The following is a 26,806-nucleotide window of genomic DNA, read 5'->3' on the forward strand; positions in this document are numbered from 1 at the left end:
TCCTTCTTTGTTGCTCCTGGTCACAGGGACGGGGATGTGTGACTGTTTTGGCTTATAGTGGTTTGGAATTTTTTTGAAATAGGCTTTCTGGCTGATTCAGTCTGTTTCATGTCTGCAGCTTGCTTAAAATGCAGCAGAATCACATCTTTCTGATCCCTGCATCTCTTCACCAGTTATTGATTTCAAGATTTTACTGAGCAATGATTAGGTCTGGCCCCAAACTGTATCGCAGACCTCTGAACTCCCCATGAGCCAGTGTGCAGCCTCAGATCTTCAGGCTGGGCTCTGCTGCTCCTTCCAAAGTCTAATCTCAATGCTAAAGGTGATGAGGCTTTTGGCTCTGGAACGACCCGCCTGAGGAGTTTAGGCTGGCTAAATCACTATTACCCTTTAAATCACTTCTTTAAACTTAGTTTTATACACTTGCATTTAGGTGATTGCTTTTACTTTTACTCTATAATTTTTTTTACCATTATATTGTTTATACCCTCTATTCTTACCATTTATCTTGTGGTGCCTTCTTGGTGGTTTAATGTGTTTAATAAGTATGATGTTTGCTTTTATTTGATTGTTAAAGCACTTTGTAAACTCTGTTTTAAAGAAAGTGCTACATAAATAAGGTTTATTATTATATTAAAGGCCCTGTGATGGGACACCCAATGTCTGTGTAACATTATTTATGTCAAATAATTCTGCTTTGCTAGTTTATTAGTTGAATGCCTAACTGCGTTTTAGAGCTGTTCCATCACCATACGGCATACAGTGTCATTAGGAATTAATTTCAATGCATATTTCAGTGAGACACACATGCATTTGCACATTATACCAGTAGTAGCAGTTGAGTAGCAGCACTCCTTGCCTGTATATGCATAGTTTTACTTGGTCTGGTGGTCAGAGAGGTTCAAGCTCCACCTCTAGGCAAGAGAAAAGAGAATTTCCTTATGTGGATCAATAATGTGCAAAATTGTTATTATTACTTGCCATTAGTTCCTGAAAATTTCTTTCAGACAAATGCTGATGGTCATATTCATAAGCTTAAGATGAATTGCATCCTTTCTATCAATTTGTTTCCCATACATACTGTATGAAGAGTTTCACTGCAAAATAACTGTCGTTTGCACAAGTTGACTCTTACTCTTACAAAATGATTGCTGGCAGAGTGAAGAACATAATGTTATGGTATATCAGTTATAAAATAGCTAATATTTACAAAATGGAGGATAGAATCATGTTTTTGAAATACTGGCTGATGAATTTCAGGTAGCTACATTTTTCCAAAATAGCTTAATAGCATTTTGGCATGAAAGCTTTCATACCTTATGTTGTTACATTGTTTCATTGTTTTAACTCTTTAGCAATGCACCCAAGCCCACAGCAACATTTGCAGTCCAGTAGTGCCATGAATAGCCGAGCTGCTTCATGCTGGCTCTGGCTTGACCTTGCATTCTTGGCTCCTGCAGCAGCACTGGCTCTACCACACGAACACAAGCTGTGGTCACTTCAGTGTACAGCAGCATATGAACTAATTATTTACAGGTTTTCTCTCAGGAATCTTTAAGTGGCTTTGCTATTATCGCTCCCGGTAGATCAATGTTTGCCTAACTGCATGTGTGAACACTTCGATCAACATATTTCATACATTTTCAGAGTGTAAGAGTGTTTCCTCGCATATGCCTCTGAGACACACATGCATTTATGGATTTCATCAGAGGGATCAGAGCTCAGGGGGCAGCTGGATGCATAAAACCTGCACCTGGTTGGGAGGTTCAGGATACTTCAACAGGCGAATCCAAATTGCTGCTCATATCTTTTTTTTTTTTTTGCGTTATTGTTCATATTTATTCTAGGAGGTAACCCAGACAGAGATGTCGAGATTCCATGCGGCTTTTTGGGAAAAATGCTGGGAAAAATCTGAACTGCTGCAGTGTGAACATAGCCTGTGATCCTCCAATTACAGGATAATCTCTCTATCCACCAGGCCATTACATCCTATGCTAATAGAGCGCGACAGCCCCGAAAGGTGCGGTGACGTCGGCGGAGCGGCCTGATTGAAATATGCTGGATCTGCCGGATCCCAGCGTGGTTTCAATCACAGGCTAACACGCTTTAATGCTTTAAGTGAAATGCTCCGTAAGTTCAACAGTAACCTCCGGTCGTCTAGATAAAGCATTCGCCTCATGAATAAATAAACCCGGTCGATGCGATGGACTCTGGAGTTAGCGTTAGCCGCGACCTCGCCCGAGCCAAACAGATGTTGCTCGGAATATGCGGGACGGTCGCCGCGCAATACGATACTCCTGAATATATTAAAATTCAACTTTACCCTCAAGTATAATCATGATACAAGCCGGTGTGGAGGAATGCAACACGCCATTATCCTAATGACACGGCCTCACGTGCTCCTGCATCAGAATGAAGTTATTCATCATGGTAATTAGACAGCTTTCCATGGGAGGCTTGACTCGTGTGTTTGGGTGGTACATCAGACCGCGGAGCCCTTAGTTTGATGGCTCCGCACATGAATAAGTCATATCCCGGGGCTATCCATATTTCATCAAACATCCTCATCTATAATGGACGGCGTTCCGCAGCCCCGGGCCCCCCCCCCCCCTCACCTGATCGGGGCCGTCTCATCGCCCTTGTCCAGCCACTCCTGCGGGGGGATGATGTACATGCACCACAGCCCCCAGTTGTAGCCGTGGGCGGCGTTGGCGTACTGCTGCACCTCGAACGTGTTGTACTTGATGTTGTCGATGGCGGGCAGGATGATGCGGGTGTGATCCTCCTTCATCCTGGTCAGAATCGGCTCAGCCCTTTTGGAGAGGGAAGGAGAAGGAGTTAAGAAGTGGACTCAAGTATGGTGCCACTGGTGTAGTTGTGGGGCAAATAATAATGTTATGGGCGTCTTCTTTCTGCCCTGTATACGTTTTGACTGTTAATATTGCAACAATGTTAGTGTGCATTAGGGCTGTTGATTATTTTCTCGATTAATCGATCAGTTGTTTGGTCTATAAAATGTCAGAAAATGGTGAAAAATGTGGATCAGTGTTTCCCAAAGCCCAAGATGACGTCCTCAAATGTCTTGTTTTGTCCACAACCCAAAGATATTCAGTGTACTGTCATAGAGGAGTAAAGAAACCAGAAAATATTCACATTTAAGAAGCTGGAATCAGAGAATTTTCACTTATTTTTCTTAAAAAAGTACTCAAACCGATGAATCGATTATCAAAATAGTTGGCGATTCATTTAATAGTTGACAACTAATCGATTAATCCCTGCAGCTCTAGTGTGCATGAGAATCAAGAGTGGCCAGATTGAAAATGTAAAAGTGAATGTAGCTCTGAATGCTGTGAACGTGCTTCCCCAGCAAGCTTTTGACAGATGGGGATGATGCAAGAGGTTCAACTTCAACCCAACTGAGCTCAAAATCTTCACAATATGATATTATGACACGGTAAAAATTCATATAAAACAGCTTAGGAAACGATGCAGGTAGCAGCTACGGACGACTACGGGTGTCATCTCGCCTTTTTGCGTTTGCCGCCACATTCCCATGATTTCCAGCGTTGGCGCAGCCTGTCACATCAGCGTTTATTCAACGTCAGAACGATTGCCGGGGATTTCCTCTCTCACCGCTGCGAAGGCCCCGCTAAACGAATTTTCCGCGGGACAACAAATAATATCATATCGCGTTATATATCTTACGCTCATGAAAAAACGAAATGTCAAAATATGACACTTATCCCGGCGCGGGCCTCGATAGGAGGCGAAACCTGATAAAGCAAAAACACATCAAGTGGAAAGAGAGGCTTAGTCTGCTCCTGGGGAAAACTAGCCACTCTCTATTTCTTCTTCTGTGTTTTTTTTTTCCCCCTATGCGAAGGGGATTGGCAGTTAAGTTTTTCTGGAAAAGCCTCGCTCTTCATCTCGTGGCTTTTTTTTGCTCCGGGGAGAGGGCTTTCTTTGGCTGGCGTGCTGCCTTTTCGGAGCAGATTCCTGGCGCTCGTGTCCCTCGGTCATCGGAGAGGTTGGCTTCTCGAGCCGTGGCCCCCCGGAGGCGCCCGGCTTCTCGAAAAATCCTAAAAAAAAAAAAAAAAAAGGTGCGAGGCGACGGGGGAGAAGCGGCAAGCGGCTGCCGGATCTTCTTTCCTGTCGAGAGATTATCTCCACCACAGCTTCAAAGCAACCCGCCGAATTCTTACCTCTGAGGTTAAAAAGAGGGCCGCAGTTACGGAACGATAAACGCTATATTCCATAAGAATACTCCCACACTCTCCCTCTATCTCTCCAGCCACCAGTCTTTCCTGCTCTCTCTCTCCATCTTTTTTTTTTTAAAAAAAAGCCCATTTATCCTCCAGAAGCAAAAAAAAATACTGCTTATCACACGAAGGTACGGGACAGAGAGTACAGAGGGAATGGATCCAAATGGAACCCTCTATGTGATGATGTCAGTGAAATATGACTGAGAGGAGCGGCACTTAGAGACAGCGATCATTTAATAACGTCAGAGTGGTGGGTAAAAATACTTCAGCCGCCGTTCTAAAAGATTGGCAGATGGCCTCTCTTTACTCGGAAGGCATAACAGCGGTGATGAAAAGAAGCAGATTTGAGATAGTTCTGATGCAACATCGGCTATTCCTGGCTTTCTTGATGTCATAGATGTTGATGTAGTAGGTGTAGGAGCAGTGATGTAGTGGGAAACCAAAACGTGGGTCAACTGTGACTTCAAGTCGGTGGTCATCAACAAAGATCAATTATATATCTTTTTTTTTTTGCTTAACCGGCTCTATGAATCTACATGATAAAGCCTAAAAAAAGTGGTGAATGTTGTAGGAGATGTACAGTATGTGTTGACGTCTGCCATATATTCTCTTTGATGAAAAACAAAACGCGTTGGATCAGAGAGTTAAACTTCAAAAAAATACCTTTCTGAGGATAAATGCCCTGAATTATTTGCTGTGTTTTTTTTAGTTTTTTTTTTACTACTACTGCCGTTTCGCAACGTAGCGAATTCTTTTTGAAACCTTTTGATGTTTCAAAGCTGCCCCGGCGAGCAGTTATGTTATTTAACTGAACGAGTCATTCCATTATCTGGAAAAATACAGTATGAGCAAAACCTGGCCTATACGGGAGACCGGATGTCTCGCGTAGGGAACAAAGATTCAGCCTCAGCCTCGAAGAGGTCTTACTCAACCCGGGCCCCCCCCCGTTGAGCCGCGTAGAGCCGCCGGTCTCGACGTGGCTTCGTTTGGGACGACTGCCTCCGAAACCACATGCTGCTAGTCGATCCCCTTTTTTTTTTTTAACCTTGAGAAGACCCCCCCCCCCCCCCCTTACGTGTCGTCCCGGCCTCTTCCCGTTCATCCGTCCTTGAGAAGCCCCGCGGCCCGGCCCGGCAGCTACCTCCTCGGGATCCCAAGGTTGATAAGACAGAGGAAATGCTCTGGAAATGAGGACGCATCTGGTTTTGACAGATGAGCCTGTGTCATCATCATCCCCCCCCCACCCCCCCACCCCCCCACCCCCCCACCCCCGCCTCTATCTGCCGTCTCATCTGCACACGACCACGAGGGTTATTCATCCACATCTGACCAAATCATACTCAATTTCATATTCCGATGGGATTCTCCACCCCCTACCCTCCCCTCCTCTCGTGATGACTCATCATCCGATATCCGCGAATACGTTTGGACAACTGGCCGTCGCCGTGAGCCCCCCCCCCCCCGCCGCGCCGCTTCTTGTCGTGGCTCGTACCCGAAGGAGAAGGGGGGCTTCTGATTTATTAACTCTTCTCGGGCCTGGCTGTTTGTCCTCGTTAATGGCCTGTGTCTTGGCGTGGATTCGGATCAGGCTGCGCACACATTCCGCCGGCGCTAAACAAACGGGACGGCGCGTCGACTCGGAACATCGCGAGCCGAGCCGGGATAAATATCTCTCTCTGCGATCTCAATCTCGACTCAACATGGCGACCTCAGAGGACGCCCCCGCTATCTGTCCTACCTTTTGTCCTATACCCCGACACAAAGCCTTTGAGATTACAACTTTTTTTTTTATTTAATTTTTCCAGATTAATGGAACTTCGCATCTCGAATTGGGAGAAGATTCTCAAACGGGGGGGGGGGGGGAATTATCAGATAATGGGATCTAGCATTCACAGCCGTGCCCCGAGAACAGCAGGGCCCCTCGGTGCCTAAAATAAAATAAAAAATCCCTTTTAATTCTGCCTGGGACTGAACACAGCGGAACACGTGAGCTACCCATGCAGAAAAAACAAGAGACGATTTCAAATTTGACATACTGTAGCTTCCATTTAGGAGCCAAATTATCTGTGTGTGTGTTTGTGTGTGAGGATGCACACACCACTCGCCCGCATGTGTGTGATGTGTGTGTGTGAGAGAGATGAGAGGAATCTAAAGCCTTCGATGCCTCTAGCCATTTTCAAGCGCATTAAGTCTCTATAGATCTAAGAGCCGTCCTGTCCTCCTGCCTCGGCTGTTCCACTGAAAAGATCAGGCATGTATATGAAGAGCGCATATGAAAATTGGCCAATCTCCTGCCTCCCATTTAAAAAAAAAAAAAAAAAAAAAAAATGCAGAATCCTAAAGGAGGTACAGGTATTCACACAGAATTCCGATTCATTCCGGTGTCGGTGTCTTTTGAAGTCCTGTGATGCAGGAGCGTGAGCTGGAAAAGGTTCTTACAGGGCCGACGTTGGATTCCATACTACGTGGTTGATATGATACAAATGTAAAGGCGCCATAAATTTCTGTCGTTGCCGTGTTTCTGGGCGTCTGCCTGGCCCGTGCTCCGCGAAGCACTCGCCGTGTAAGCCGCCGCCGCCGCAGCCTCCTCCTCTCTTTTCAAGACCGATATAAAACACTGAACCACAGCCAGCCACTGTGGGCAAGAGCAAAGGCATGTTTCACTTTAGCTAAAAAAAAAAAATTTCCTCAGCCCCTCGAGGACTCCGAAATGGACGTGCCGTTGAATTTAAAGTAATGCCATTGCACCTGCGTGGCATAATAAGTAGGTAGAGCTCCATGATATCCATTAACAAAGGAGGTTTTGTCAAATATGCTGCGTCTCATTTAGCAGAAATGATGTAATTCATAATTCAAATAGAGGAGGCTGGTTCTATCTTATTAATTCCAGCGGTTTGTCTAATTCGTAGAAAAAACCCACCAGGTCACACGGCGGCGGGGCATTCAGCAGCCATCAAAAGTGTCGGTTTCTGAAGCGTGTGTTTCATTACACCCTCGCCGCAGTGACAGCCGTCTTATCTCCCGCCACACACTCAGCGGGGAGCGGCGGCTACACCGCTAATCATTAATCATTAATAACCCGAGACTGCAACAGTGCAGGATTTAAAAAAAAACAACAAATAAATATCAATTTATCTGCGGCTCCCCGCCGTAGCCCGCGCGGTTCAAGTGCGGCGTGCGGGAGTTCGTAATTACAACGCACTCCCGTTTCCTCCCATTAATCCTGTTTACTCAGGGAGCGGGGGGGGGGGGGGGGGGGAGTCTGGCCCCCGCTTGAAGCAGAACGGACAACCTGTGTCTCAGGGATGGATGGATGTGCAGCGCCGGAGGAGACAGATTGTGAACATTTAGTTGATGCAATACCGCATTAACGATAGGCAATGATTTCATATCCTCGTATTAAGGCAGAGTAAAGCCTTGGGAATGAGGCTCCATCACTCCGCTGGTGGTGAGAACTCGCTCACTCGCTCGCTTGTTAACTCCTCATAAACCGACACGGCATGGAGGGAATGTGAACCAGCTGTCAAGTGCACTATACAGTGTGATGCAATTATGTTTGTTTTAACAGTAATGCGAATCTACAGTTGGACTGCGAACGCACGGTGCCCCGGGGGGGTGGGGGGGGGGACGCCGCACTAGTGAATCACACCATCGCAACTGAGCGCTGGCAGCTCCGTCTTTGCCTCTTTCCGCTGAGAGGCTGGACGCACTGGTGGTGTGCGCAAGGTCATTGAGGGAGGCTCGGCGCAAAAATGTAGAGAAACCATCCATCTCACTTATCACTGTATGTGCCATGGCGAATAATCATATTATGATAAATAGGTTGCCTCTTCCATTGTAACAAACAGACAGATATGGCGAGTGAATCTGTTTGAATAAAGGGCAGCAGCGGAGCGTGTGTAGACTCTGCAGACAGAGATACTGTAAATGCACACACACACACACACACTCACACACTCACACGCAAACAGACACAAAGAAATCGAAGCAACACAAACAAGCGTCTTACTAGGAATCAAGACGCCTGTCATCTCATCCATCGCCCGTATCCCTTTTGCCCAGAATCTACTTGTCGGAAATCACAGGGATCCAGCTGTACTTTTCATTGACTCCTGTAAATATAGCCCCATGTGAAAGCAAATCCGCGGCGGCAAAAACAAAACACAAAAGGCGGCGGGTTATCAAAAAGAAGAGAGGGGGGGGGGGGGGGGGGGTGCTGGAGAGTGAGGTGCATGTAATTCAACGGCGGCAGCAGGTGAGCTAACTCAAAGGGATTTTTTTTTTTTTTGCCGACGGAGCCTCGGCATGTAAAACGGGGGTGGGTGGGTGGGTGGGGGGCAAACATGAGAAGGTGGGTCGTGCGGGGGGCGGGGGGGGGGGCGCATCCATTTTTGAGCAAGAACAGATGGGGAAACAGATGAGGGAACCACCGGGGTATCAATTATCATCAGTAATGCACACCGGCGATGATGCCACCTCCTCCTCCCTTAGTGCTGCTTGTTGGCCGGGAGCTGCAGACAGGGAGTGATCAAGGTCCGGGGGGGGGGGGTCAAAGGTCACCGAGTCCGGAGGTTAACGGCTGACTTAGACCGCTGTGGTTTTTTATTCATTCATGCCGGCCGCTGACCTTTTACCGCTTTCATGTCATATTAATAAAGCAGGAGGGAAGCGGTTATGTTCTTTACTGATGAATACCATTTGAATACTCTCATATAAAGTGACCTTTTATGTTGATTTTCAATAGCGTTTCCCCTGTTTTCATGTTTGCAACCTGCGGGGCCCCGATACGCGAGCGTGGCAGCGTCCTAGTTAGCCGAAGTGGCCGAGCTGCAGCCAGGGACTCCGTCAACAATTTATAAACCCAAACGTTTGGCTGCGCCCTCCTCCCCCTCCTCCCCCTCCTCCATCCCTCCTTTCCCCCCGCTCCATCCCTCCCTTCCTGCCTCCCAGGCAGCTTCCCGGGGAACAAAAAACGACACTCCGTCTTCAAACGCTGACAGGATGACAGGCTCAAATTAGGTGCCAATTACAAGTGTTTGAGTGACTTGTTTGGTGGTAAACCTAAGCGGCAGCCAGACATTGGACTGAGACCCCCAGAAGTAATTTCATAACGCGGAAGACGCCCGGAGCCCGCTGGTAAAATAACGCAGAAACACACAACATTTCAGCTTCGGCTCCCTCTTTAATTATCATCATCCTCGCCTGTAACAGTGCTCGGCTCTGTGTCTTGTCAGAAGTGTGTATTTGCCGGACAGGTAGTGTCATTTAAGCCGGGATGTCTTTTTATTCGGTCCTGCCCAAAGGCCATTACTCACAATTTAGAGAGAGACGCACGAGGGAAAGCTTATTAACGATAAACCCTTACTCATAATAAGGGTCATTCTGCTGAAAAAGTGCTGCCTCGGTTAGAATTGCCAGGGCTTATATTCACTCGCTCGGCCTGGCGCCGCATCAAAAGCGCTTAGGGAAGACTAAACTGCGTATTTCATGGATAATAATCTAAGATGACAGCCCCCTGTGTTGAAAACATGAAACGCAAAACGCACAAAGTCAAAGGCAAAAGGTGAGGGAAGACAGAGGGAGAGGGGGGCGAGACCCCGCTGTACTGAACATGACCCTTTCCTCACCAGCCGGCGTTGAACTCCACGTGGGCGTCGAAGAAGCCCACGACGGGGGCCGTGGCGGCGTTCCAGCCGTGTATCCTCGCCCGGATCAGGCCCTCCCGCTTGCTGTTCCGCACGATCTTCACCAGGCCCGGGTAGCGCTTGTTCACGTACTGGTCCAGGTTGAATTTCAGCTCCACTGGAAGAGGCAGAAGAGCGAGAGAGAGAGAGAGAGAGAGAGAGTGAGAATCCTCCTCTAAGCCCACATCCAAACAGACAGAGTGAGAACATTAACCAGGCAGCTGTGGTGAATGATAATGCGTTTCCGATTCGTTGCTGCTGCTGAATGGATTTAGCCTAGCCCGCCTCGCCATGTTTACATCAGGAGGGCTGAAATGGAATATAAGACCCTGAGTTTATTTTGATATTCTTGATGATTTTATTTATAGCAACACTAGGCAACATCACAGGTTGGTGGCTCCAAATGGCAGCAAGAAGTAACAATTTGAAAATCCTGCTTACCGAACCATGATTGCTTTATTCCAAATGACACCAAAGGGACAAGATCTAACATTGGTGAGTCCAGCTTTCTCTGGACAGAGCGCCACTCACTGCTGTTTAGGGAGACAGTTTGATTTGTGACTTACTATGAGCAGAGACCAGAATTTCATTTGGGCAAATAGAGAGAATCTACGGTCTCAATTATCGGGGATGAGGCGCTCTTCTCTGTTGCAGCCCCACTTTGTGATTCAGGCCGATAAGATATTTTACATCAAAATCTTTGCGCCGCTTTATTGTGTTTTTGAACTAGATGGATATAAATTCAGAAAAGTAGGGCTCCATCGATTAGCCCCTGAGAGTTTTTTTACGCGAGAACAATCTTTCGGCGATGCCTCAAGGACGACGCAGAGTAGCTCAACTTTCTGCCGTGCAGTGCGACTATCTGCTGATGACTTTATTCCGGCTGGATTATAACATCGCTCCCTCCTCTGAGCCCGGCTGTCATCAAACTTTGCGAGGTAAACAGCCAGCCCCGCAAATTTGCTGTCTTGTGTTTTTGTTGGAGGATGGATGGCTGTTTGAGCTTCCCCTCCACATTACTGCTGAGCGCTCCACTTTGTATGGGAGAGATTAATAAGGGAGCGCCCGTGTCGCGTGGCTCCTGAGCGCCATCCGCACCTATAGCTTCAGACTTCGCCTCCCTGCATAAATCGGCGACTGAAAGAGAGAGAGAAAAAAAACAAAAAAAAAACGGCAGTCTAATCCCTGTCTCTGTGGCTGAGGAGACGCTGCCAGTGGAAGGATTGTCAGTAGCCTCTTTCCGGCTGAAGGTCCTAACATATAGCTGTAACTGCTGCAGGGAGGGAGAGCGTGAATATGGAAGCGGTGACCCTTGAAGCAAACTGGCCCGGGCGTTTGACACCAAATTCAAGCAGCCAGTGAGTCACGGCAGCCTGGTTGTCTGTCTGTCTCTCTCTGTTGTGGCTCTGTTTGCTTTTTTTTTATTTCGAGGGTTCTCCGCTTATGTTTGAGGTGAATAGAGATGATTGGGGAAGAGTCGGCAGACAATGGAAATAATTAAAGCTGATTTTTATGTAAAATTCACTCATCTTATCAGCCTAAATCACAAAGTGCAACAAAGAAGAGCGTGTCATCCCAGCTAATTGCGCGTGCGGCTTGCTGACATCACGTAAAACCGAATTTACCAACGTGTGAAGTTCCACAGTGCAGCTTTAAAGGCGTCCGTGTGCCATTGTACACAAATGAAACTCGTAATTTGCTTTTCCACTGGCCGTTGCGGGGATTGAACTTGTGAAATTCCAGTTATGAGACAGTCTCTTTACCACCGGGCTACCCCCGCAGCTAAAATATGATGAAAGCCATTAGAGTGCAATAATTACTGGGCTTTGCTGGGACGGAGAAAAGTTATGGGCCTCCCTCTGATCCTGGCAAATAGAAATTTGGACTGCATCCATGGCTGGAGAGTTATGGAGCGAGGAATACATTTTAAAGGGACTGGCAGTGCAACACAGCAGAGGATAAATAACTATCCATCATACTGTGAATATAAAATGAATACGTAGCGCGGCGTACAGAGAGCCGCGTGAATTCCTCGGGCAAAATGGAAGATTATTGAAACCCCCTGCGCTAATGACAGATGGTAGGTAGGTATTGAACATGCACTGGATTATTTAAACAGTAGTGAGGCCTTACATTTCACTTGCATGCTGCAAAAGTGTGAATTATGTCCTCCCATATAACTGCCTCGCATGTGGTTACCAACCCACCCGGTGCAGCAGTATTCAAAATATGATACAGGGTTTACACGTGTTTTGTTTGTTACGTGTTTGCAAAGGTCTGGCACCTCGCTTTTAAAATAATCATGATCATAAAACCTTCAGAAGACATGAGATTTAGTCCCGCCTCGCTAAACGCAGGAAAAAAGGCTTCTCGGCGAGGCGGGATTTACGGACTCGTCTCGGATATCGATACCGAAACGGCTCTGAAACTGATTGCGCCGATCAATCACGCGCGGGCCGGTGCAGTTGCCTATCTCGCTTCGCCCCGCGAGTGACGCGGCGTTCATGAAATATTCACATATTCGTAGCCAAAAAAAAGTAAACTGATACTCCTCACCCTGGCATAACAGGGTCTCGGAAATAGCATCCGAACGCTGCATTCTAAGCGCCGTGCTATAAGTGGGAAATTTGGAGGCGTTTTGCATTGGCAGCAGACCTATGCATTAGGAGAAATAATCTGTGCTGTGGCATGTCAGCATCATGGAGGTTATCCGCCCTTCACACATTTATTGGAGACAACATGATTGCAAATTGGTTCGTGTTTTTCGACTCCTCCGCCCTCATTTAGAATTAAGCACTGGCAATGTATGCTTGATTTTTTCTGAATTATTGACAGAGGGATTATGAAAAGAACCATCAGGGACACACACTATAACTCCTATGAACTGCTTCCTATCTGCTTTTTTCATTGCCTCTGCTCGCTGCTTTTGATATACAGCTTCCACTGCTGGACACTCACATTACCTCCTTTACAGCTGCAGCCGCACTGCATGCCATGCTTTCTGAATGCACATCGTGATTGAATGCTGTGCCGGGTATAGTCTCACACTGTCTCTTTGCGCTGTATGTGAGGTCCTGCGATGTCTCCGCAACAATGCCACTAAGACACATTTATTGTAATTGGCAAATGAAGTCATTCTGAAACTGATCAGTCTACCATCTGCAGGATACAGATTTTTAATGGAACATAAAGCCAGAGAACTTCAGCGTAATTGAACAAAATTGGACCGAATGAAAGAACAAAGTGAACATTATTTGCACTTCTACTGTAAATGGCAACAGATGCAATTTTTTTTTTTTTTTGCAAGCATTAAAATGTGTCAACACAAATTCCCAGCAATATGTTAATGAGCAAATCCTACTTCTAGCATCTTTAATCACATTTAATATATGCAGTGTTTACAGTAATTCAACTCCATTTGAAATGAATATTACAAGCTGTGTTCAACTTGGCCTTAGTTTATATCCTGTTTTCATTATATGAATCATTAAGTTATCAATTTGGTCGTGGTATTTGCGGGAATTGAATTGTGCGGGCCTCATTAAGCCTTTCCTCGCCGCTAATACGGGGGAACAATCGGTGAGCGGAGTCATCCCGCCTGATCGACGCAGCTAAAGCTCATCAAGCGGAATGTGAATTTCCATCAGACTGCTGGAGCCGGTCCCGCGAATAAACCTCTCAGCCACCAATAAATGTCACCGTCTGTCCCGGCAAAGGATATGTGTCGCGGCGACAAGGCAAACATGCTTCCCCCGCGCGTGATTCATTATGCCAGGAGTGAGCGCGGCCGCACCTCCGCTCATCTCACTGAGCCTTGTTTAAATGAGAGGGGACAGGCATAGGCGTCCGGGAAAAGGTCAAGCAGTCCGGCTTGCATGTTAATCGTCTAATGTCAGACCAGAGCGGCTCCCGAGAAACGGCTCCCGCATCTGCACAAATTACCATCACCCATCGCAATGGATAAACATACAGTAAGAGTTAGGGTTAGGCCACATATCGACTTGCAGATGCACTGGCCTGAAATTGACCTTTTTTTATTAAAGCTGCACTAGGCAACTATTGCATCTAACGGTTTGGAAAAAATTTGAACCGCAATACCCAGAAATCCTGATGAGACGAGAGAGGAAAAGATCTAATGTTGGTGAGTCCAGCTTTCTCCGCTCGTTTGATTCATCAGTTCCTGTGGGCGGAGAAGATTTCCCATCCCAGACACCAGGATTTCATTTTGGCAAATCATTTTTTCGCGAATCTGCAGGGTCTCAATTAGTGGAGATGGGATGCTCCTCTCTGCTGCAGCCCCACTTTGTGATTTCGGCTGATAAGACGAGTGTTATTTGTCCATAAAAAATCTTGCCTTGTGAAGCTTTGAATATCAGATATCAGTCATTTCATCTCCTACTGATATGATGGAGCTTCCTCCCTGACCACAACTGCTATACATAAATACAGTCTGTAAAACCTGCGATGAAACTGTGTTTTTTTTGGGAAATTAATTCTCCATTCAAAGGCTGAATTGTACCCCAGTTTCCTTTTCCTTTGAATAGGTGTGGTGGGTCACTCTGCCTTAAGGAGCTGCTAACCCCACAAGAATGTCATTATCCTGGGTTTCAGTGGAGAGATTTAGTGTCTAGGGTCTAGAAGCTGTTTCAGAGGCTTTTTCCACCCTGACAAGAATACAATTCTGGGGGAAAGACTGACTATACTTGTCATTTTCTTGCCTGGAAAAAGGTCAAATTTAAAGCTATTGAATACTGCCACAAAATATTGGCCATTTGCGGCTTCAGTTTGACAATATTGGTACGGGGCTTTTAAAATCCATATCAGTCAAACTGTAGTACGACTACCGGCAGACTGGTGATGGCAGACCCGGCCAGTAGGCGGGCTCATCCCACATCGTTAGAGGAGGGGATCGGCTGCCATTTTTGCCTGTTCATTGGCTTTAAATGGCCGCCTGTTTAAGAGCCTCAGTGGGGAGCGGGGATGTGCCAATGTTGACTCTTGCTCGGTCTTCTTTCAGTATGTTATTTATGCGCCCTTTCTCTCTGCCAGCCTGGGGGAGGCTGGGCCGCCGCTCCGTGCCAAGTGAAGGAGGGCCAAGTGTCGGCTGAAATCTAGTTCATTGTCCCTCCCTCTCGAAAAAACGGGGAGGCTTCTGGGATGCCGAGCCGAGCGCCCGTCAGCTGCCGTGGGCATCCCGGTGTGGAGGCAACCGAAACCTTCGCCCACATCGCCATGGAGACAGTACTATGCAGCAGTTTAGAGAAGGATGAGACAAATCCCCTTGCCTGCTTTTTTTTAAAATTTTTCTTTAGCTATTTTAAAACCCAGTGTTGAAGAGTTCCGCCCTCAGGGGTTCTCTATCCCTTCAACTCTCACTCTCTCAGCCGTCACACAACCACACACATGCACACATGCACACAACCAAGCAACAGACACGCATGCACACACCCAAATATGCACAAAAAGCTACAATAAGGAGCTTAGCTAATTAGATCAAGGTTTCTTGTTTGCTTTGTGGGATACTGACTGCTCTGGCAGTATTCCAAACGTATCATGCGAGCTCATTTGTGTACAACGCCTCGGTCCACGCTCCACCAAGGAGGACAAAACATGATAAATGGGGTGACTGTCTCAATTGAATAAGCAAACCTACAGCATTAGACAATGATAAACTGTGGGTTCTACAGGTTTTATGGTTTAAAGTCTCGGCGGATACAGCCGGACACAAGAAACAATAAGAGGCAGAAAAGGAAATTTATGGACCTGAAAGCTGCTGGTTCAAACCCCCCAGATTGGTTGGCTGGGAAAATCTCAGCCCAGACCCCAACAGTGGAAGACTGTTGCGGTGGTAATCCTTGAGATCCTCAATCTTTTTTTTGTCTCCATCTTTGTTGCTAAGCGCTCATTGCTGTGGTGTTTCTGCACTGCTCTTCCCAGAGATCACCTGTCAATCAAACAGTGTGTCCAGCACTGTGACTTTGTCTTTTTCCTTGGATTTTCTGTTGATGAAGTTTGAGTTTCTCTCTTCTTTGCCTGTTCAACCACGGTGGCTATCACTGCTCATGCTAACTACCCGGTTCTTCCTCTATTCTATCCCAAACAAACCAGAAACGTAAAACTGCCCGGCACTGCATTTACAGTGTCAGAACGGCTCCGATAGTAAACCTGCAGGTGTCTTACCACTGTCGCTGTTGTCGTCCACCAGGATGATCTCCTTGAGGAGGTGAGCGGGGGTGTGGTTGACCACGCTGTGCACGGAGCGCAGGATGACCGACAGAGCCTCGTTCACGAAGATGAAGACCACCGAGATCTGAGGAAGGTCCTCCGGGTACGTCAGCTGCTTACATCTGTGGAGAGCAAAAAGATTCCTGTTATTAGCCGGTATTCTGTACACAAGTTACCTGCAGTGTTTCTTTTGGATATTCCTCCTTGAGACACACATGCAGGGAGAGCTTTGTTGTTGCTGATTCAGTATTGGATGGTGTAATTGTCTCCACTGTACATGGGGAGCTAATGGCGAGGGTGCAACCTATGATTACGATCGTCATTCTTGTACTTCTCTAATTGGGATAATTTCTAGGGAATTCAATTAAATTCAATTAGATGAAACTTTAATGATCCGCATGGGAAATGGGGCCGCCGCTGGAGCAAAAACAATGAAAGGATACATAAAAGAAGAATAGGATATAAGTAAGAATATGGCACAATAAACCGGCAACTGCAACACTTTAAAATCCATGAATGAAAATGTGCAAAAAAAAGTCGTTTCTGCATAATGAAATGTGAAAGAATTATAAAAATATATAATATGCAATATACAGTATAACAATGAGGGGAATATGTGTGCGAGAAAGGAAAGAGAGAGACAAAAGATGACATGAAAAATACAAGGGAAATGAAAATATTCCTCATTTTCCCGGGGATCCCCGGAATCTCCTCAAGCCAAGGACTCTCGGAACCTCTTCAAGAGGCCCCCTCAAGGACCCCTGGAACCCCTTTCGAGAACGTCCTGGGACCCCCTCAAGAACCCCTGGGTGTGCTCGGCCCCACTTGGAGAACCGCAGTATTAGAGAGGTCAAAGCGGGGGGGGGGGGTGTGATGAGAAAACCGATTCATCCGCTAAAGACTTTCAGTATACCTTCTCCTCTCCTCCGAGTTAAAAGTTCAGCGTCGCATTGCAATGACTGTTTTGTAACTTCCCTCGCCCCACATATTAATCATAGATGAAACAAAGCAAACTAACTGAATTCTCGGTGTGTGTGTGTGTGTGTGTACAGCCTTATAATTCCCCTAAAAAACGTGTCCTGAATCATCTTTCCTCGGTGCACAAAGCCAGCAAGGCAAAAAATAGCACTCTACTAAGATTTCATCTGAAGCCCACTTCTGTTTGATGGCATAGCTGCAGCTCCCAGGCCTATGTGCTGTGGCTGCTGGCAGTACAGAGCCGTTAGACCAAAACCACGTCCCGACAAGAAGTACATTTTCCCAGAATGAAGAAGGAAGAAAGAAGAGAATGCTCATATTTTCACTGTTTCTGAAACAATACACCGGGGTTTCGACAGGTTCACGACCAGGTAAGATTTCGGTTAACGCTCTCTATGAATAGCATATCTATAAGGGCAATTATAATGCAGTCATAATGCCTTATAACCAGGCTTATAAGAACTATAATCCCTACTGATGCATTTTATCAGCACTTGTAAAGCATTATAGATATAACTTAAAATGAGCTGCAAGTACGAGTGTCTTATGAGTGTTTATTCATTCCTCCTCCTCCTCTTCCTCTGCTTCCTCCACCTCCTCCTCCTCTGTTTCCTCCACCTCCCTCTCTCTCTTCCTCCTCCTCCTCTTCATCCTCTTCCATCTCCTCTTCCTCCTCTAACAGACTGAGGAGCTCAACGCGAGAAATCTGCCCCAAAATGGAAAAACTCTCTTGCCACCGATTAGAGGGCTCCTCCGACTCACTCTCTCTCTCTCTCTCTCTCTCAGTCTTGGCCCCTCTCTCTCTGTCGCCTCCTCTCTCTCCATTTCTGTCATGCGAGGACGCCATGGTAACCGCTTTTGTGGCGCAGTGATTGGAATCCGATTTCATGTTGCCATTTTCAATGACCCAGTTAATGGAATGAACTGCACACCATACAAATGAATATACGTTGACTCTGCCTGTCTCTCTCTCTCTCTCTCTCTCCATCTCTCTCTCTCTGACACACACACACACACTCGCTCACACACACTCCCAGTCCGAATCTAGTGACTGTCTATTGGTCTTCCCTGTTATTTCTAGTAAAGCAACTGTATGTTTTGTTTGTTTTTCTTTCTCAGAGGCATACTGTAGCTTTGAAGTCACGAATGACAGTGTCGACTGGACGGAAGCGCTGAGCCGATTCCTATGGCAACTGCGAACACACACACACACACACACACACACACACACACACACACACACACACAGTCGACGTCTTGCGAATCGCTCCACACCATCCCAATTAGGTTACTAACGCAACGGCCGGCAAACGCTTTCCGCCCGCTCCTGCTTTGTTTCCCCATGTTCTCACATATCTTATTCAGCAGTGTTGAGCTGTTATGTGGGGATAATGAGGAGACTATCATAATTGTTGCGGCTGAATTATTTACAGGGGATTCTGGCTATAATGAAATACGTGTCATATCGCTCTGCTTTGACTATCAAGTTGACACAAATCTACTGTAGTGTAAACAAATCTATCGCATCCACTTTCCCTCCAGTAAATCCTGCCAGTGTCAAACTACATGAGACACTGAAGTGACACATCTCCAGGTGAAGCGCCGTCCACGCTGGAAGACAATATATTTAAATTGAACTATCTTTAACTCATAGATTATTAGATGTGATAGGAGACAAAGAGTTAAGGCTGAGATTCGGTGTCAAAGCTGCACTAGGCAAGATTTTTATGTAAAAATCCATCCGAGAAGAGCGTCCTATCTCTTCTTTAAAATCTGTGAAATAAAGATAAAAAAAAAACAAAAACATTCCAGCATTTTCTTGAACTAGCGTTGTCACGCAAACCGAAAATTTCAATCCTGTACCAATTGCAAGAGGTTGAATTCGATATTTAATTTTATAAACGTTCAGTACCTTCACCAAATATGTTCTGCAATCTGAAAATCCATTTGAACCACTATGTGTGTGTGGATGATACATGGATCGGAATAGCTAAAAACAGAAGAAGAAGAAGGACCGGAATAGACAGAGCAGCAGTCTGGCTCTTGACAGTGAACCGCAGCAGTCGATGGCAAACGGCTGAAAACATTCAACCGCGCCAAACAGTCCAGCGAGTCCTGAACTGACTCTCAGTCCGCCTAAACCGGCTGACAAAACTGGTGCCGGGAGCCAAATATGGAACCATTTCACTTACAGGGACGACAAAGCCTGACACCCAAATGACATCAAAACCCCCTGTGTTCACTACCAAGCTGTCCAAGTCCAAGTCGAGTATCTTGGGAAAGCATCTCCGTGATTTTTACAAGACACCGTTGCATAGTGTTATTCAGGATTTTGATGTTTTTGTTATATTTGTTCTCAGAGTTCGTAGAGTTTTTAGGATGTTTGTTTCCCACCTACAAGAAAATAGGTTGTTTTACATAAGCAGCTTCTTATGCTAATGAGCGACTGCTCTGATTGGCTGGCCATTCTGGAAGGCCCACTTTCCTCTTAGCATCGATTGGTCGATTTCAGACAGTCCAGTGTCTTCATAGAAACTGGAGCAAAATCTGTCTGGCTTGTACAAGGGGGCGTGTTTTATAGTTGGTGACTCTGGGGAAATGGCATAGTAATATTACACCATAAATACTAAGAATTGCCACATCCTAGGATACCCCTCCCCCCTTTAAAATAAATCACATTGCTCGACAAGTTTTCCTTGTTTCCATGGCATCGTAGTAGTATCGTATTTTTAGATATTAAACTTAGCATCGGCATCAAAGTCGAGTTAACCAGACTCTCCATCGCTCGCTGTGAGCCATCTGAACTCTGCTGGCGCTTGTGGCCCTGGCGGCCCCGGCGGCCCCCAGTTGCCCCGGTGGCCTGGGATGTCAGTTTGAGTCAGCAGCAGCAGCCGCGGGGTCGTGCCGCGGGGGGGACGGCCACGCAGCAGATGGATCCCAGCATGCTGCTAACGGTACATCCTCCTCTCTCCACCCATTCACAGCCACTGGTTTCTCTATGGGCGCTGGTGTGTGTGTGTGTGTGTGTGTGTGTGTATGTGTGACTGGACTGTGTTAGCAGGTTCTCACCTAACAATGAGTAGTGGCATGAGAGAAACTGGCAATTATGTTGGGAGAAACAACAGATGGCATCTTACTTGTGAAATCAAGAACATACAGTCGGTACTTTGGTGCAATGAAATATATCACAATAAATCGCAATACAGTAAATGGGATTTTTGCAATGACCATTTCTACTGGTTTTATATTATATATTATATATTTTATATTCTTTACCTAGCACTCCTTTATCATGCATGAACACTCAAGGCAAGGGAGTATTGTCACATCCACTGCCACTGTGACTTTGTCCCCCTGCTTTCCTCACATTTGGTGGCTTTTAATATTGATGACCTCAGTGCTGCTGTTGCACTTGTAAGTCAAAGAGTACAACAGGCAGCTAAATTGAGTCAAATCATGCTCTAAAATAATATATATATACAAAAATCAAAAGTTTGTATTCTTGTGTATGTCATATGTTATTATAGTGAGATAGTAAAAATAAAATCTGAAATTGTGCCAACGCTGTCGCCTCAGCTTTGAGCGTCGGCGCTATGGCAACAGTGCCGCGTCCTGATAGGCCGGCCGAGCCCTCGGATTTTAAGGTGGAACCGAGGAAACACAGGCAACCGGCTGAGAAGCACCGACATTCCTGACTCACTTCATTAAATGCTGGTGCAGATTCATGCATGGGATTGAGAAATCTGCCGCCCGATCTCGCTCTCCTTCCTTGGACCCGAGCTTAATTTCATGCCGTGTCATCAATCGTTTCCATCACTGCGGCCCGCGTGCATTTGACAAGAGAGGTAATAAAAGGGAAGCTAAACCACAGCGCCTGTTTATGATGGAGTACGGTGCGTGCGTCTATCTATACTTTAAGCCCCGCTCCCCGCTCTGTATTCGTAAGAGTAAACGCGCCAAGTGTGTTGATTGATAACCCTTCCACTGTATCATTTCAGTCCCTCCCCGTGCATTCCTGCTCTCCCTCAGCAACTTCCCTTTGTTCCCTCTCGCGGCTTTCTCTATTGCCTCTCTCAATCAGCCTTGCCAGGTCTATAAATACAATGACAAATCTGGCAGTGAGTTTGAGGGGAGGGGGGGATTTTTTTTTTTTTTTTTTTGCGCTCTCCTTTGCAGAGACACAGCCGAGAGACGGCGACCGCGCAAAAACAGGATGATGCATGCTTCGTCCCGTCCTGTTACGTCTCTCGCGGCGAGCCCTGTGTTTAATGAATATTACCATAGTAATGTCTTGTGAAAGTCAGAGGGGGCGAGGCACCCCCATCGCTTCTACTTGAGCTGTGGTCTGAGGCTGGATTTCAGTGTCGAGATCGTAAAGTGATATTGTAGTTCCATTGCCCTAGTTACTGGATCCAATTTGGGGCATCGCTCAACCTTAAATTTGTACCTGTCTGCAGGAGCGGGGAAGCCTTGTAAGGCCGTAACAGGATGAGCGATCGACTCATCTGTTTGTAATGGGACTGAGCTCACTGGCCAGCGCTCATAATTTGACCTGGAACAAGCTTTGACAGAAACAGAGCGCCAGATTAAGACTTATTCCCATCACACCTCCCCCTTCTCCTCCTCCTCCTCCTCCTCCTCCTCCTCCTCCTCCTCCTCCGCCCCGCAAAAAGCCCGGGCCCGGGCTCCGTCTGACTTTCCCCCCGCTGGCCGCTCTTACTCGCTGTGAAATTTCACATTAACCTCCGGTAACCTGCAGCGGCGGCAGGAAACACCGAGGCAACTTTCCATTCGCGGGAGCGCTCTTCTCCGAAAGATAATCGTTTGGCTTGTCATTTCTCCGTCCCCCTCCCCCCCCCTCCCCCCTCGAGATAAACTCGAGCGTCGGAAAGAGCAACAACTCGCGGCGAGGAGGGCCCCCCCCCCCGCTTACAAATGGGCACCGCGGAGACCTCGCGATCCCATTCTGCAGTATCAGAGGCTCAGGAGATGAGGCGAGCCTGCTTCTCTGGCCTTCCCCCGCGCGCTCCTTTCTGGTTATCACCCTCCCACAGATAGACAAACACAAGAAGAGAGGTCCTCGGGAAGCAGAGCATCCTTTGTGCTTCGATATAGTTTTAGGTTTAACAGCTATTTTGACGTAATATAAATCAAGCATTCGGCAAAGTGACAATAGAGATGGCGTCGCGATTACAGTAATTGAAATAAGAATCCTCTTGGGCGAGGAGGGCCGCGGGTGAAAGGCATCTAGATGCGTTAAATTGCATTTTTCTATCAACACGGTGGGATTTATGAGAGTGACCCTTTCGTGTCATTCCATGCCTTTTCAGGGTTTTTTTGGTCCTCGGCAAACTTAACAGCTCGTCTGTCGTCGTCGTTCTTTTTTTTTCTCTCCGCAACCCGATGAGCTGTTATTGTACCTAAGCCTCCCAAGGACGGCGCATGGCGAGGCGCTGAGTCACCACAATACCGAGCCTACTTAAAAGTCCCTCGGTATCTCGGTTAAGAATGTCACCAATAGAACTGAAGGGCAATGGAGAGGGCGGTGAATGGGGATTACAGGTTACGAGAATTGGTCTCTTGACGAATCCGAATTGTACCGAGAGACAGTAGCGGCTGTAATTATTATGAATCGGCTTTTGCAGCAGGCAGGTTTAAATGGGTTTAAATCCTATGAAGAGGGTAGGAGGGGGGATCAATATCATACTCGCTGGATAGAGAATTGAGATCGGGTGGTTGGAGAGCGAGAGAGAAAGCGCGCGAGAGAGAATGCGCGAATTGTTCAATCGTGGCGATGGGCCTTGCCTTCCCCGTAGTCATCAAAGATCTCTCCGCTCAATGACTCCCGTTCAATTAAAAGCCCATTAGACAGGAGGTGCCCGGTTCCTGCACTTGCACTCACTGCTGCAGCGCTGCAGTCGCCTCTCGCCCCGCGGCACCGAATCCGAGTCAGAAATCAGAAGGACGTCATTGTCTTTCTTACTATACGAGACGTGATATCGCAGCAGATAGACCAAAGTTCCAATGTTTCCCTCGCTCTTCAAGGTGCCCTTCCACTTGACGTACGCAGAGGACGAGACCGAGGCAAAGTGCGTTTGCGGCGTACTGATTTCCATTGTGCTCCGCAACAAAATGCGCTAAATCTTTATCACGCGTGTACCTATCGGTTAGCTGTCACGTAGAGGCTTTTCCCTTCTTTGAAATGACCCATTTCCGTGTTTACGAGAGCATATGCTTGTCTTACAAAAGTACAAACAGTTGGTGTGTATTAGAAACTGACAAGAGACGGATTAATACCCAGGCAGAGGAATCCCAATAACATACAAGGTTTGAAAAAGTATCAAATCCACGCACAGGAGAGACATAACAAACTCCACTCAGAACCTGGAAACAGCCGCTTTAGCAAACCCCCGACACTCGCTTCCCCTTTTTGTAAAACATCCCGTTTTTTTGGTGGAATTAGTCAATTAAAAAAAAAAAAGTCATTTCCTAAAACCCTTCCATTCCAAAAGCACTCTCAGCTGACGTTATTAATTAGCGAGCTCCTTTTTACTCCCCCTCCTCCTCCCCCTCCTCCTCCTCCTCCTCGTTCCGCTCTTGTCTAATTTTTTCCGGGCGTGAAAGGGAGCGCGGAACAAAGCGCCGCGGATGAAAATGAATTGTTATCCCCCCCGCTAAAGCCCACAGAAACCTCTCTCGGCCGTCAAGATTTCCTCTCAGTGTCTCTGGCTGTTGGCATTGTTCTCTGACACCGTGTGATATAAACGCCACTGGCGGCCCTGATTACCCCCCCCCTCTTCACCCCCCCCCCCCCCCCACCCCCACCCCCAAATCCACTTCCCGCAGCACTCCCCGCTCATTGTATCGCAGATGTAGCTCCGCAATCTAAATATAAAAATTTATTTCAAAAGACCATTAAGACTGCTTGCCGGGTTGTCCGCTGGGTCTCTTTCATGAAAAAAAAAAAAAAAAGAAACTGCTGCAAGATGCCTTTTATTATTACATTATGAACTGGCTCTCAGACTATCGCCATCATCTTGGCAGTCTGTGACAATGTCCTTTCATGTCGGGATTACGTGTGTCTAAAGCAATTTCCCTTTTTCGCGCGACTCCTCGCGGGCCGAGGCGCTACCCTGAGATGCCCCGTGGACGTGCAGAGTGAACCGAAGGAGGGAGGAGAGAGAAGAGGATGAAAAGTGTCAAAGGAGGATGCCGAGGAGGTACGGAGGAGGAGGAAGAGCTGAGATGTGGAGGAAAAGTTCTTGTTTTCCTTCTGACAGCAGAAAGAAGACTGTGCAGGCAGCCTTCCTGCTTGTATTAGATGATGGAGATGTTATATCCAGACAAGTGGCTGTCTCCACCTTGAAGCCTCTCCATGCCGTCTATCATTCAGCCATTAGATTTGTTGCCGGAGAAAGGTTAAGCACTCATCACTGCGTATTATATCAGAAGGTGGGCTGGTTTCTCCGGCCTTGCGCAGAGTTCAACATCAGGTTATGTTTTCATATAAAGCATTTCTCAATAAGCTGTCAAACTACATCTCATCTTTTATGGTATGGAGAGTCGGAGCACATCAAACTTGCACTCTCAAGATTGCGCGGTTTTAGAAATTTCAAGATTCTGCTCTGAACTGGGAAAGGAGCTGAACTTGGGACGGGGCAATTCAGAGACCCAATCAAGGACGTTGAAAAATTTGAAGGTTGGAATTCATTTCATCCATTGTTTACATGGGCGAACCTTTATCATTCTTTTAAATGGCATAATTGTTTTAATCATTTAATCAGTGCGCACTTAGATTTAAATTTGAACATTTATCATTTAAAATTGTGCTCTTTTACCTTTTGTATTGTATCAGGGCTGCATTGTAAATCAGATCTTGTGTTTAAACTGCACATCCCTGAATAAATAAAGGTAAAATAATAATAATTTCAATTACCATATTACACACAGTGCAATTAGTTTCTTTGCATGTCTGTTTGAGACACATATCCACTTTTCATTAGGCTCCATTGTGTGTCACAAGCCATCTCTCCTCAGTATTAACCAGAAAAGATGTTGATGTCATCTGCCAGCCGGTGCAAAATGAACACCGACCGCCCCCTAAAATGAATGCCAAACATGACAGAAGTGTAGTCATGTGTCAAAGTGTGTTTGCGGTACCAAAACAAATGTATCCATACTGCCAGAGTGCGCTGCTCCCTGACTCAAGACAAGGAAGGGGGCGGTACTAAGGGAATCGTATGCAAATGGTGAAAGGTCTGTCCGTGTGCCGGTAGCAAAATGAATGTCATGCAGCACCAGGTGCACCAGAACATCACCTGCTGGTGGGCGTTCATTTTCCAGCAGTCAGCATTCATTTTACGGCGATCTGTGTTCATTTTACGGTGGTCGGCTTTAATTTTTGCGCTGGCCGGCGGGTGACGTTTGGGTTTTTACTGGTTAATGCGGTGACCCACTTGGCAAGGGAGAGGGGGTTCAACATCTTACCGATGAACACACTGCAAGGACCAAACCGGTAAACTTCCAGCTAGAAGACAGTCTCTCTATCCACCACCCAGAGTGGAAAAACAGGCGTAGAAGAAGGTGGAAGGAAGAAGAAGTGGGGACCTACTTTTTCGGCCTGTAGTCGGGGATGCTCCTGTCCAGGGAGATGCGGTCGCTGAGCTGGGCGTTGTAGCCGTACTCCTCGTACTTGCCCTCGGCGTCGCGACTGTCCTCCCCCAGAGTGGCAGCGGCTCCCCCCTGGCCGAGGCCCCCGGGCCCCTCCACCAGCCCCATGGGCTTCGCCAAGCCTGCCGGGAGAATCGCACACCCACACAGACACACACATACACACACACACAGAGAGGGAGAGACAGGTGAGAGGAGAGGCCATGCGACGGGGCAGCTGATTGACATTCTGTGGCGGTGTGAGGAGATCGGTGTATGGCAGCTCTGAGACCCAGCGGGGCTCATCCGTAGGGCATCATTACACTGTCTGTCAATGGAAGAGCTGCAAAACACCCACACACGGACACGGACGTCACCGAGCTGAGAGATGCAGCGGTGTGAAGGCGAACATTACATTTGAGACTTCTAAATATACAGTATACAGCTGGAGGTCACACACAAAATACCATGCCTGGAATTGGCTGCGGGAAATCAGGTCTGAAATCTCCCTTTTGAAATCCATTGAGCGAAGGACTGTGGTTATGATTGCGCTTTTTTTTGCTAACCTTGAATGTATTTTGCTATGTGCCATGCCATTTTGAAACTATGAGGATCATGATTGAAAGTGAGTCTCTGGCAATAGTGGCAGCTTTGCTGATTTTATCACATGAATCACATCGAAAAGTTAATCTTTTAAAAGGTAGATGATTTGAATGAATTTTAGGGAGCGTTACTGTAGTGCGAGTAAGTTGAACCTATTGTAATGTGATTATGAAACAGGAAAGTATTTCATCGTCAGAGATATTGTATTTTATTCTCTTTAACTGGGTGAAAAGAAAATACTACCTACCTACTTTAATAGGTACAAAATACTACCAGAAAGGGGTTTGTTTGGGTTTGATTTGGATTTGGTTAAAATTCTGATCTGCCTGTTTTATATAAAGACAGTAGGATGGAGACTCAACACTTTGCATTCAAGCAGGGTTTGATCCTAGACCATCAATGGCT

At 46.7% G+C, this 26,806-nt stretch overlaps 1 protein-coding gene across 1 annotated transcript in view; it reads right to left on the reverse strand.

The window, feature by feature from the left end:
- Positions 1 to 26,806, reverse strand: part of galnt9 (polypeptide N-acetylgalactosaminyltransferase 9) — a 74,992-nt gene that overhangs the window by 38,856 nt on the left and 9,330 nt on the right. The window contains exons 2-5 of the mRNA XM_071519663.1: positions 25,761 to 25,941; positions 16,127 to 16,293; positions 9,890 to 10,064; positions 2,616 to 2,813 (exon numbers count right to left, since the gene is read on the reverse strand). Of these exons, the coding sequence (XP_071375764.1) occupies positions 2,616 to 2,813; positions 9,890 to 10,064; positions 16,127 to 16,293; positions 25,761 to 25,941 (721 nt within the window). The remainder of the gene's footprint in view (positions 1 to 2,615; positions 2,814 to 9,889; positions 10,065 to 16,126; positions 16,294 to 25,760; positions 25,942 to 26,806) is intronic.

The sequence above is a fragment of the Centroberyx affinis genome, unplaced genomic scaffold, assembly GCF_046629955.1.
Source record: "Centroberyx affinis isolate AG114_WGS23_722 - 3 ecotype Tasmania unplaced genomic scaffold, CSIRO-AGI_Caff_v1 ptg000719l_1, whole genome shotgun sequence".
In the NCBI taxonomy this organism is placed as follows: Eukaryota; Metazoa; Chordata; class Actinopteri; order Beryciformes; family Berycidae; genus Centroberyx; species Centroberyx affinis.